Source organism: Battus philenor, unplaced genomic scaffold (genome assembly GCF_028537555.1).
Source record: "Battus philenor isolate CCGP_79_NKW_IND1 unplaced genomic scaffold, ilBatPhil1.0.hap1 SCAF_6, whole genome shotgun sequence".
In the NCBI taxonomy this organism is placed as follows: domain Eukaryota; kingdom Metazoa; phylum Arthropoda; class Insecta; order Lepidoptera; family Papilionidae; genus Battus; species Battus philenor.
This window is the reverse complement of record NW_027181726.1, coordinates 5,655,776-5,669,599: the sequence shown is the minus strand read 5'-3', so window position 1 is coordinate 5,669,599 and position 13,824 is coordinate 5,655,776. Positions and strand designations below refer to the sequence as shown.

Here is a 13,824-nt window from a genome sequence, read left to right as displayed (position 1 = left end):
TTGCAGCTATAAGTATGGTAAATTTTATTTCATTTTTTGGCATCAGTTGATACTACTACTTGTTCTTTGTACAAATTCGGTAATACACAATGTGTCTAACTTTGCAAATATTTTTTTTTTCAGTAAACGGAGAAAACCAGGATAATAGGTAAATGATATCGTCATATGAAAATTGTGTCGTGCTATTTTTGATTTCATTTGGAAACATAGCGATAACTGGTGTGAATATGTATCCACTACGCTATTTTCGTGTCCCAGCCATTTACATCAACGTATACATTTTAATCTGTCCTTTATTTGTCATTTATTCAATTTAATTTATTGACTTTAAAAAGTATTTACTTTTAGCCGAAATGATTTAACTGCAATTTCATGATTTCACATATGATCAAGTTACTTTGGCTAAAAGCTCAGATGTCAGTGCTAAAAATTAAAAAAAACAGCGAGCTGTTCTGAAATGTAGTGAAATTTAATCGTGATATTTTGTGTTGTTATAAATGTTTTAAATGTAACTATTATTTAAACGATTTTATGAAAACCTTAAAGATCACACAAGTGAAATTATATTCTTAAATAAGCTTTAAGTAAATTTAAATTAAGATTTTATAGCAAAGCCTCAACATTTTTCCTCGATAATTTGTGCTTCCTGCTTGAAATGTTAACTTCTAGCAGTTTTCCAATTTATATTTTTCAAAGGTAGCTAAGAGAGTTATTTTAAAAATGGATTCGGGTACAGAATGGCTTTGCGAGATCTTACAGAATGTGCAGCTGGAACAATTTTATTTACCAATAAGAGACCAACTTCAGGTAAACGAAGCGCAATGTTTAATTAATTGTTATTTAGTTTTGGAAGAACATAAATTATTTTGGATATTATTTTAGATAACAAGATTAGCTCACTTTGACTATGTGCATGCAGAAGATCTCGAAAGAATTGGCATCAGTAAACCTGGCATACGAAGATTATTTGATGCTGTTAGAAAGAAAAAACTTCAACTGTGGAACCGAAAATTTTGGAATAAACTCTTTGGTTCATCAAGCTCAGTAACTCGTGAAAAAACAGACTTGGCTTTGAAGCAACAAGCTCCTGCTGATACAAGAAGTACAACTTGTATTATATTGGAGAAAGACATTGTGTATGTTAATAATGAAGATTTTATTTTAACTATTATAACTTTGTTGAACTCCAAAAGCTTTATTTTTATAGTATCTCAAATTCTATTTATATGAACATGTTAATGTGTATGAATATGTTAAGTAAAAAATCTACATATGCTATGACTGCTAAATTACCTCTGTTTATGAGTGATTTCATAATTTACAAAAATGAAATAAATTAAAAAAGTGGGTTGTCTTTAAAATAAATAACTTAAATTTTCAGGTTACATAATGAATTAGGTAATGGTTCATTTGGTGTTGTGAAACGAGGAGAATGGAGACTATCAGACCAATCAAGTCAAATGGTGCCCGTAGCTGTAAAAGTGCTTAAAGCTGATGCTTTCTCACAACCAGGAGTATATGATGATTTTAGAAGAGAAGTAGAAGCAATGCACAGTTTAAAACACCCCAATTTAATAAAATTACATGGAGTTGTGTTTCACCCTCTGATGATGGTGTGTGAACTAGCAAATATGGGAGCATTGTTGGATTATATCAGAGCTCAAAATTGCAAGGTTTCACTTAATTACATATCAAAATGGTCAGGTCAAGTTGCAGCTGGTATGGCTTATCTGGAAAAGTCTAGATTCTTGCATAGAGATCTAGCTTGCCGGAATATACTGTTATCTAATTTGGACTTGGTAAGAAATTTGATTTTGATACTTTAATTCATGAACAATATAAGATAAACACAATGACACCAAAAACAATAATAAAAAAAAAGTTGAGAAATGACACTAAAACAGTATATGATAGAATGAACAATTATAATAAATAGAAATATTTTAGCAGGTGCAATTGATGTGTGTTGCAATAGTGTGAAATGGGTCACATGATTCAGTGACAAGAATCACCTAGTGGGCGAAACACTGATTGATTGACCAAAATAACTTAAATTAAGTGTTAATATTAATTGTTTGTGTAAATGACTAAATAAGAGCACAATCAATCCATTAAATATATTTAACTATATATAAATATATATCTATATATACACATATATATAGATATATATTTAAATATATAAAATTTTGTTTTAGGTAAAAATTGGGGATTTTGGGTTGATGAGAGCATTACCAGATGCAGACGATTGTTATGTAATGAGTGAAAGAAGAAGAGTTCCTTTTCCCTGGTGTGCACCAGAATCTCTGCGATCTAGACAATTTTCACATGCATCTGATGTTTGGATGTTTGCAGTAGCTCTTTGGGAGATGTATTCATTTGGTGAGGAACCATGGATAGGTATGTCTTTCCAGCTATTAATATATTTTTCTTTAAAAGTAAGTTTATCTAACTCATTTCTATACATCAAAATGTAATGCCAGACAGACAGACAAACAGACTTCCAATATTCATTTTTCGTTTCTTCAAATATTCATTTTTATAGGATTAAATGGTTCAGAGATCCTTCGTCTTATAATGCGTGAAGGTCAACGTTTATCAGCACCATCAGCCTGCCCACCTGATGTGTATATGTTGATGATGCAGTGCTGGGATCTCAATCCCAAAGAGCGGCCTACATTTGCTGGCATACAACGTTATATGGAAACAAATAAGTTTGAAACAGCACTTGCAGGTATAAGGTAAGATATTTTCATAACATGGAGCAATATTAGTCTCAGATGCCAAAAGTATTTTATGTAGCCTATAATGCTATATATTATTTTTATATCCACAGTGTCACATTGATTTTCTTTTGAGGCCATAAGCCACTGGCTGTAAGATCTGCTCCTTTTTTATTATGTTGCCTGTAGGTGTCCATACAGTGGTGGACTGTGGCCAAAAGTATAGGTGACAAAATTCATCATTCTATCAGCCGATAGACGCCCTCTGCAAGGTGGTAGGTTTCTCCAGAAGATACCCATGATGACTGGTTTTACGCTGCCCATATATAGTGACTTCACACGACCTTAGTGTCGCCGGACTATAACCTACAAATTCAACATAATCATCATCATCATCATAGCTAAAAGATGTCCACGGCCTCTTTTATTGACCGGTCTTTCTTAGCCCGCCTACAGAGTAAAATAAATGAAAAAAATCTTTTATATTTTCTTTTAATTTTAATAAGACATTATTTTTGTTAAAGCTACCATAGACAGGGTCAAATGACAATAGAAGCTGGTGATGCAATAATATTAATAGATAAGCGGCCAGAATTGCATTGGTGGAAGGGTCAGAATCAACGGACACTGGAAGTTGGTCTCTTTCCGAGGTATGGACAATGATGTTAATTATCTCTTCTTCTCATAGTGTGAGTAATAAATAGTAATTATTAGTACTCTGGTTACATACTCGAATTCCTAATTCTCTGTAATTTAAAAATATGATAATAAATTTTAGTCATTGGATTTTTAAAATATGAATACAGCTCACAGCTGTAATTGGCTTCTTGAGTATATTTGATTATTGGTTAACAATAGTGTTAAGATAAATGCATACTACCAAGGAGGCCTCCTTAAACCTGCTATGTGGGTTGTCAACCATATGCATGGTACCAGTCCTTTCTGTACCATGTGATAAATCCAACACCCGCAGAGAAGTTACACCATGTAATATCCTACAACAATTTAAGGACTCTTTATATGCTTATGTATTAGGGTTCAGTTTTCTTTAATGTTAGGATACTGGTATAATTTTTGACTGTAATGCCAAATTAAATAAAAAAATAAATAAATGCAGAACCAAAAATATGCAGTACAAGTATTAACCAAAGTATAAATTATCTCAAATGCATATAGCTTAAGTACAGTAAGTGCAAATTAAATTATTTCTTTTCAGTACATTAGTGAGCGCATCTAAAAGCAAAACACCACAGTCAGCAAAAAAGCCTCAATCGAGTTCGCCGATTAAAAAAGGTAGGTTATATTGATATTTTTATTTGTTAACTAACTAAATTTGCCCACTTCACAAAACAAGTAATCATGTGCATAAAGTGTAACAACCTTGCAATTTACAGTGAAATTGACTTATAATGCTTATGATACTTGTGCATTTGTATATATCCATGTATGTATATATATGTATATATATATGTATGTATATATGTATATATATATATATATATATATATATATATATATATTTAATGTCTTTAAATGAGTGAACATACAGCTCATTTGTGAGCAAGAATCTTATACACTCATTTCACAATCAATTAATGATACACTGTTAAATAATATAGTTACGGTTTTAAAATATTTACAATACCCTGTATATCTTTTTTTTTTCAAACCATTTTAGAACTACAAAATATTTCATTACTTAATATCTATACAATTTGATTGAGAACCTTTTGAATGAAAGAATGTATAGCTCTTTTGTTAGCAGAAAACTTACAAGCTTTTACACCTATTCTCAATCAGTCTGAATAATGGGATCACTTTGAAATATGTTGCATTAATTTATTTTTTTCACTGGAATGCATCAAGCCAAAAACTGACAGTACATAGTCTGCATGAAGAGATAGATAACAATAATTAATTTATATTTAATCGCTTTTTCTTACTATATTGCCATTAGGTTATTTAATATTTTTTAAACCATTTATTTTTGTATAGGTTGTACCATACATTAAATAACAGACTAGCTAATATTAATTAGCTATACATTCATCTCTTTAAAACTTTTACACTTATAAGCAATCGCCATACACGTGTATCTCATTAGGGCCGTTCGTTTGTATTCTATGTTGGATTGCATAGTATAGCTCACAAAACATTGATGTATAAAAATAATGATGATTTTTTTATTTCTAATGTAATTTACAAAATATGAGAAGTGACAATAGGCGAACGTAAACCCATTTTTATATAAATCCGGTTCTGATTATTAAACATATATTAACCAAAGGCACGTATAAAAAGTCTTATATGTAAATATAATAATCAATGAGTTATCGTTTACGTGTTAAGTCCCGTTCATAATTATGCAAGGACCGTAGCCGCGGTCGACTAACATGGTCAAGTTATTGCGTTGTTACATATTGTTTATCGCTTACATTACATCGCCACGTTGAGTTTTACTTTCGATTTTCTTCCGTCGTAGTTGCTTCACAAAACAATGTACGTGTTAAATATACATTAACTCTTTCGCTGCGGAGCGCCTTAATATGAATTACTCTCTTATCCATTTATCCATGATATGGGCAAAATTGATGAATATTGATCAATATTTAGTAATGTGACAAAATATCCGCACAGGAAGTTTAAGCAATTATCGCGTTGGTAACAAACATTTTAATGATCATGATCATGCAATTATTGACACGATAATAATGTATGGCGTCAGGAGGCTCTCTTCGCTGAGAGAAAGCGTCTATTAGCCAAGCGCCCAAAGGCGCTTTTCGCCGAGAAAAAGTGTCTATAGTCGAGCGCCAAAAGGCGCTGTTCGCGGACTACGCAAATACCGCTTCATATAATTATAACATCCTATGTTAAAATTGAAAATGAAAATTGAGTTTAGGTCAGCGATTCCCAACCTTTGGTACACGAAACTCTAGAGGCCCTAGGACACTATAAGGCGTACGGCAAAATTATATTAGTAATGTCGAAAATACAGAAATTAAAACATTATTATCATGTGTATTATCTACAATCATCACCGTCTGAGCCCATCGACATCTACTGGAAGGCATAGGACACCCTCAATAGTGGTTGCAATGTCAGGTCTTGCGACACCCGCATCTTTGTATCTGCTTGTATCCGCACTATGTTGTAATGTTTACAATGAATGGTTTATATTGAACTACATCACCAATAACTTATTAAGATAGCCAGGCTATAACTATGATCGTACGATTGACAAATTATTTGTACATTACATTTTAGAAGTAACAGTAGAGTTATGTAGGTACTAGAGAAGTTTTATGAGGATATTGAAATGAAGAAAGGTCGGAGCCTTGATTTAGATAAATTGTTAACACATTAATGGTACGACTATCTTAAAATAGATTCTATTAAAGAAACATAGGCAACCGTTTAACGGGTTGCAATTTTGAGACAATAACATAAAGAATATCGAAAATGAACCTAGATATAGTTAATAGGTTTTATATATCTGCATGAATTTCCGTAATGACGCATGATATTGAACAGTAGAATGCTGTAGAAGCTCCGGCCCGACGGCCTGATTCTCGGAGCCGCGATCATACTAATTTCTACATCCTGTGGAAAAGGATATCTCGTGCCAGTTTTCCCGTACTAACAAGGCCATTTATTAAATAAAACATAAAACTCATTTATACAGTATTGTATTGTATAACTTTTAACAAAACTCTTATTGATCGTCAACTTTTTTACCTATTTTATTTTTTACTCTTCTCTGCTTCGTAAGGCGTTACAGTCGTGGAGTCTCCAAAATCACATCTTTTTAACAAAGGTTTAACAATATTGATTTATGTATGTAAATTTTCTGTCAGATATAGCGTTAAAGAAACCAAAATAATCAAGCGACATCATTGTCGAGGATTTTTGTTATTTAAATAGCTTTGATTTTTGTTATTTAAATAGCTTTGTTTTGTGAACTACACTATGCAATCTTTTAATAATGTTTTCCAAAATGGCGAACACGAGCTGGTAGACGTGGTGTGGGTCGGCCTCCACTAGGTGGACGATGACATAGTTACTTAGATAAGGGCACTGCACCAGCGCCTGACCGATAATCGTGAACTTTTGGAGAAGCCCAGACCTTGCCGGCGTTTATCGGCTGAAAAGAAAAAGAAAGTTTTACGGATTTTTGTTAAAGAATGGTATTCCATTTATTTAAAAAATTCGGTCAAAGTTTTAGTATAGACAGTTTTTTACGGCGCATTATAAATGAATCTCTATTCATAAATACTTTTAATTACTATAATAAAAATTGCACTATAAAAAATGTTTTACAAATCTGAATAAGTCGTTTATATAATATAAACGTTACCGTATACGTATAATTTAACAATTGTAGTAGTGTACTAGTTACTGTACTCGACCTTGACAGATGCTATTCACCGTTAACTGACTTCTTTATCATCTCGTATTTATAATTCAATTATATATAAACGTCACTTATTTGAACCTATGCTGACAGCAATGGATGTTGTTAATTTGTATCGTCTCGTAATGTTTATCATCATCTGACTGACAGATGAAACATGACATAATCTTTTAATATTATTAACGAAAGAAATAACTTTACTGTTTAAAAATAAACACGATATTATAAATCAATATACGCAGTGGCAACCTAGCGGTAGAGGACTGAGATTGCCACTGCTCACAAACAAGTTTGCATAAGATGGGCAGCAGCGTTTATCCTCTCATAGATATCTTTCTGGTAGGTTTATATCTTGCAGTAGGTGTCTATGGACTGAAAATGAAATCAATATAACGAGGTGGTACATAACATAGATTATAAAGATACAAAGAAATATTGCGTAGAAATTGACCGGTAAAATTATAAACTTTTTTATACTTTAGATTTTTTCTAGAAATATTATCGTAAGCAAGTTAACCTAGCTATTAGCTGTTACTATGTGTGGTAAAATAATAATATTGTATATTATTATATCGTTTTATCACTAACATTAAAACTAGACCTAACCTGTGTCTTAGATACTAGAGCGCCCTGCCCGCTCTCCTGCGTAACGATTACGAAAAAATTAAATTTGAAATCCGAATTCTGTCACCGGACACCTTGTACAGGACACATAATAATTGTGCCACATCTCTTTATAAAAAACACTTTTTGAAGCTCCGGCAAGGTACGGCAGCTCGCTGCACCCAGGTAAAGGGAAAGAAAATAAATAACGCCCACACGCCGGTAAGCCCCGGCAAAAGTAATGTAAAAATTAAACAAACAAGGAAAGTAGTAAAATAAAAGAGGAAATAGAAATAATTAGAAAATTGTCAAAGAAAAATTAGAAATAGTAATAAAAATTGTCTAAAATCAATGTAATGATAACTATAATTGTAAAAAAATATGAAAAAATTATACCTTAGAAAAAAAGACTGCCATTAGACGTTAGAGGTTTAGATGGTGGCATAATAAAAAAAATCATTATTGTACAGGATGTCTTTTGCATAAAGAATATAACGATGAGTTAAACTTTTATCATCATTATCACTTTTCACTGATTTATTGATCTTACGTCTTAATCAAAGAATATTTACAAAAATAAATTTTATTTTATGCACTGTAATATTAGTAATAATACCAATATATTTTCATTGTCTTATACTACACGATTTGATGAATTACGTCAAATGATGAGCAGCCGGGAACTGGTGTTTAAGTTTAAGATTAAGTTTTCATAACATCTTTTATCGTGCCTTAAAGAAAATATGAAAAAATATTAGCTAAGTTAGCCGGCCTATCAAGTCGCTTAGCGAAACATTTTGCGATCCTCATAAGAAATTATAAATTTTCTATGATTTCCGACAGCTCTATCTACGACAATGTCTTCACCTGTGAACGGCATTTCGGACGATTCAGCTGTAGTCCTCCGTAAACGACGCACTATAGAGTCCACTCAACCGCCCACCACCCGCGCCGGAAATTCGGGTAGCAAGCACTTCAACTACAATAAGTTGGTCAACGACAGAGCAGCCACCCTGGACGCACAGAGAATAGCGAGGGCGGCCCGGGATAACCACTCAAAGAGCCTAAATCAAGGTAAGGTTTCACAAACAGCAAAGGCATTGTAACTCTTGCTCATCTATCATAGTTTCACAAGTCTTTGAATCTCGTTGCAAACTCGCGAGATTAGAGAGAGTTGTGGAGAGGGCTATGCTCTACAACTCTATCGTGTCTTGACTAAAGAGACCCGAAGAGAAACGAAATTATGAAACATAGTTCAGGATTGGGAAGTGAGCCGCATAGTCCATTAAACCTGCGCCATAAGGTTCTGTAATATAGAACACGTACCGACAAGCACAGCCCTGTATGTGCACCGACATGGACAGTCGACTTAAGGTGGAATACTTCAGATGAAAGCCACTTTCAATCGGTCCTATGTATGTATGGAGACCTATATCTAGGCAATGGACGTGTTTGGCGTGAAATGATGATTATCATCACCACTTCTACCTGTCTATATTGTATGTATATAGAGTATATTACTATACTACTACGTTGTATGTAATATAGTAGTCAAAACGATTTTTGTTTACAAAACAAAAAAAAATTCAACGAAAGGTATTTTTAAATTACCATTAAATGCAAATGATTTCAATTACCGCAATTAATGCTAATTATATATATATATATATATATATATATATATATATATATATATATATATATATATATATATATATATTGTGTAGTAACCATTAGTATATTGTGTAGTTTGTGTTTATGTGCTTAATTTACTTTTCAATTTGATTTTACTGTTTTATTTTTGTGTTTTATGATTTTAACTAGTTTCACATACCTTTATTTATATAATTTATCTCTGCACCGCCCAAACGGTTAACTGGCAGAGAAAGTCTTCGGTGCCATACATAAAACTGTTAAAAAATGTTTAAATAAATAAATGTCAAAACACTAATATTGGTAATGTAAATATAGTGCTTTGGAAACTGTTTAAAGACATTTTTCTAGTAATTTAGAGCTGATAATGTACATTGTAAAATAAATAACTCTGCAATATCAATTTTAAATTATTGAAATATAAATTGTGAAATAGAAATTAACTAGTTTGTTACCCGTGGTTAACGGTATATTTACAATAAGAACGGTAAATATGGCTCTAAAAAACGAGATACTTTTGATAAATGTGCGTGCGTTTGATGAGTGAAAGATGCCAAACAGCATTTACCGATAGAAAATATTTCATTTCACTTAGAAAAAAAGTGCATTCCAACGAGTTCTTAACATCATTTTATTACTCAACGAAGCATATGGCTTGCTCTTTTTATTAAACCTAAGACGCTTTATATATTATTATAAATGATTTGCTGTATATGTTGTAATGTATTAAAACATAAATAATTTTTTTTATTTATCAATTTCAGTACGAGAAGATTTGTTAATAGACTTGGATCTACCACCATCTATTAAAGTAAATTCTCCGAGTAAAAAACCTTTAAACGACAGCGCCGTGTCCATTCTAGATGAACCAATTGATGTACCCGAAATAGGTAAGTAATTTTTACAAATTATTTATTTTCTGGAACAACCTTGCAAATTGTTATATTTAATGTCACAATTGAATTTAATTTACAGGCCAAGAACCGGACTGGGGACAGCCGAGTATAGAAAGTCTACCCACTTATTCCACTTCGCAAAATTATCCTAATTTATTTGGTGCAAAATCATTAGACAATCTTAATGTACCTTCATCTACTCAAAGCAATAACACATTTGATGGTCGTTCTGACCCATTCGAAACAGCACAAGTATGGACTTCTTATCAAGACATTCCTCAAAGTAGACCAAATTACGAAATTCAATTAAATGACTCTTCTAACCTTAGCAATAACGAATCTCACATTTACTCAAATAACTACTCCCAGCAAGTTAATACCGAGACGTCGCAAGTTACGAATAATTTAACCACTAATAGAAATAATTACTCAACTCAAAATAATACACCGTACGGCACTCTCTTGAATAATACAAACACGAACACATATACGGAGAAAATTTATTCAACTAACGAAATAAATAAGGATGTTACTACGTCTGTTGCTCAGATGTCGCTGGACGACAGAATTTCTGAATCATTGAATCTTAGATCGAAAAATACTAACAACGAAGCCTTATATGCGAACAGCAGTGCGTACCGCGAAACGCCCTCTACATCATCCAAATACTCAACAAGCGTTACAACAAATGAGAATAGATACAAAGAATTTCCAACTTACAACAATTATGAATCCAATCTAGCCCAACAACAATACATTTTAGAAACACAAGATTACTACACGAAACTATCAACACCAACCGAAACGACGAAAGAGAATCATTACGAAAAAAATATTTACGTACCGAAATACGAAGAGAGCGAAAAGTTGAGAAATTTTAGCGATTCTTTAGAGAACTCTAAAAATTATTCCGCTTTAAAATATCAGAATGTTGATTTTGATTTGTACGCTTACGCTGACTACGGTTTCAATGCCGCAACTTCAAGCGCCCGGGCTTACGATGAAGTCGCAGAGACCTCTAGTAATATCTACAGTGAGATCGGTGAAACTGAACAGGGGACGTATTCTAACAGAGCTACATACACCAACGCATGTCTATACGATGAGGTATACGAAGAACCTGCTCCAAGACCTCACAGACCGGCACCTCCTTGTCCTTCCAAACCCAAATAGTATTACATTCCTGATACTACACCTAAAACTTTGCTAGCTTTCAGTTTTAACGAATTGATTTGATTGTACATATATATGGATCACCCGAAACTTCATTGAGTTGAAAAGTTTGTATAGTAGTCTTCGGGCGTCGTTGTTTACAGTCGCTCAATGAGTCACGGAAAGGGCTATGCTCAGAATATTTCTAATAGACTGAATGAAGAGATGCGAAAAACAAAAGTAATTGATGACCCCGCGGCATTTGAAGTAACAGTTTTTGGAGTGGAGACCACAGACTAGCCAGGGCAGTGTAACACAACCATTAGGTGTTAAAGTCATCGGAAAAGGCTGGATGCAGGCCGGTAATTAGAAAATATATAGACCTACGTTCAGCAGACGTCTGACAATAATATTTAAAATAATAAGCACGTTGCATGGTTGTAGGTGATATAGTTGTTAATAGCCCGGGGGACTTTTGCAGCTTCATCGAAATTGAGTTCGCGGAACTGAAGGGTCTGATAACTTAACAAAATTTATGATGTTGATTACACGAAGGCTATACACGTTTGAGTGTGGTGACTGTAAATGTGCGACTTGAGATGGCAGTGAAGATTAATCAGCAATTGAAGGTGGCATACAGATCCTACCTCTTATTGCCCTTGCTGTACTCAGAGACTGGGAGCAGGTTGACTATTCTCATCAGCTGTGCAATTTGTGAAAAGAATAGTGATTAATTTTGTTCCATCATTGTTGAGTGAAATGTACTTGGTTGAAGTGGTTGCTATTGTGGTGAGGCCTGTGCTTGTAGTGTTCTCAGTCACAGGATGGTGTGGTGTGGTGTTGTGGTAATCTTGAGAAAGGATTGGTAAGGACAATCTTAGCCTCATTGTGGTCTTGGAGGAGGGACATGGTGTGTAGAGATGTGTTCGCTATAAGAGGAATAACTACAGTCATTAAAAGTACTTTTAGTCATTTTTGAAGTTTATATATAATCAAGAAATACAAACACTGTGTCATGACTTAAGTAAAACTGAAAGCCAGCAATTGATTTGTGTTTTGTACTTTTGTAACAAAAAATGTATTGGTAAACCTAAAAGTAATTATTGTAACGTCAAATACTCGTAAATACATTAGTCACTTATTCTTGGTTTATTTATGATATACAATATGTAAACCTGTGTGAAATGTAAGATACTGGTAGCTATGTGTTAATTTATGATATTAATATGTAAAAGCAATATTATTGTGTAAACTGAGTTTATTAGCATAAATCACTTTATTGCGTTTTTAGAACAGATTTTTTTATTTTGATGATTGTGAAATGTGTTTGGATAATTTGTAAATATTGTGATAACTTCTTTGAAATGTTCCCATCCTCGTGTTTAACATCGAATATAAGTAGGTTTTATCAGTTTTGTGGTATTATTGACTCGAATATTTTACAATCTTAAATGTCACAATAATATTTAAAAGGTGTAGAATTTAATATAAAAACATAAATAGTAATATTTTTGTTACTTCTTTTGTGGGGGCATGCATGCTTACTCTCGAATATAATGACGATTAAAGTCCACAATTATTTTATCTTTTTTAATCATAATATCTTTGGAAAAAAATCCAAATATCTTTTATTTCATTTTTTTTCACTTTTTATGGCAAGTTTTCGTTATTTTAGAAATTTCCCTTGCAGGCACTGTCCGCCTCCTCTTGCCTCGACAAAAAAAAAATTATGTATATATTGTGTGTGTGTTTAATGTTCTAAATTAGTCCACAATCAAAAATTCATAAAGGAAAAGACGTTGCGCCTAGTCAATTAAAGACAAATTAGTGGACGAATCCAATTAATTAGTTTAATAAGGTTTTCGACGAGGAAGAATTTTGTTGTATTTTTTGTATTTATAATTTTTAATGTCAAGTTTTGGAAAAATAGAAGAAAGTTCCGACTAAAAAAAATTAAAAGCTCATTTTCAATTCATTTTCCCAAAGTTCATTAACCGAGTTTATTTTTTTTTAAGTCGCGTGTAAGCAATTGATGAATAAAGAAAAATAATAATTTTTTACCAAATGGTTTAGAATTATACAAATTTATTATTTAATTTTCTGTCTTATTAAAATTTTCAAGTGATATCCATTGTTTCTTCAATCTTGCCATTTATATGTATCTTCTGCCTAAGAATATATTTTACGCATTAAAAATATGGACATTTTTAGGAATTTAACCATAAAACAAATATTCAAGACAACTGTACGTTCCTTTTTTATTAGACCAAGAACCAGTTTTTCATTTCTTCTCTCAATGTAGTACCTATTGATAATGACTGTTTAAGATTTTTATGTATTACAGGAACGTTGTCTGTAATTTTAGATATTTAAAAAAAAAGTATTT

At 32.5% G+C, this 13,824-nt stretch overlaps 1 protein-coding gene across 2 annotated transcripts; it reads left to right on the top strand.

Annotated features, from left to right (window-relative positions):
- Positions 1-566: 566 nt before the first annotated feature.
- On the top strand, positions 567-13,480 carry Ack (activated Cdc42 kinase). 2 transcript variants are annotated; one of them, XM_068773279.1, is made up of 10 exons: positions 567-807; positions 883-1,136; positions 1,382-1,799; positions 2,199-2,400; positions 2,546-2,741; positions 3,248-3,373; positions 3,940-4,016; positions 8,581-8,811; positions 10,155-10,280; positions 10,366-13,478. In XM_068773279.1, the coding sequence occupies exons 1-10, from the start codon at positions 721-723 to the stop codon at positions 11,457-11,459; spliced, it is 2,811 nt and encodes a 936-aa protein (XP_068629380.1). In that variant the 5' UTR covers positions 567-720; the 3' UTR covers positions 11,460-13,478. The 2 variants fall into 2 exon arrangements, with proteins under 2 accessions (XP_068629380.1, XP_068629381.1); XM_068773280.1 differs by lacking the exon at positions 8,581-8,811 and having other exon boundaries at positions 10,366-13,480.
- The last annotated feature ends 344 nt before the right edge of the window (positions 13,481-13,824 follow it).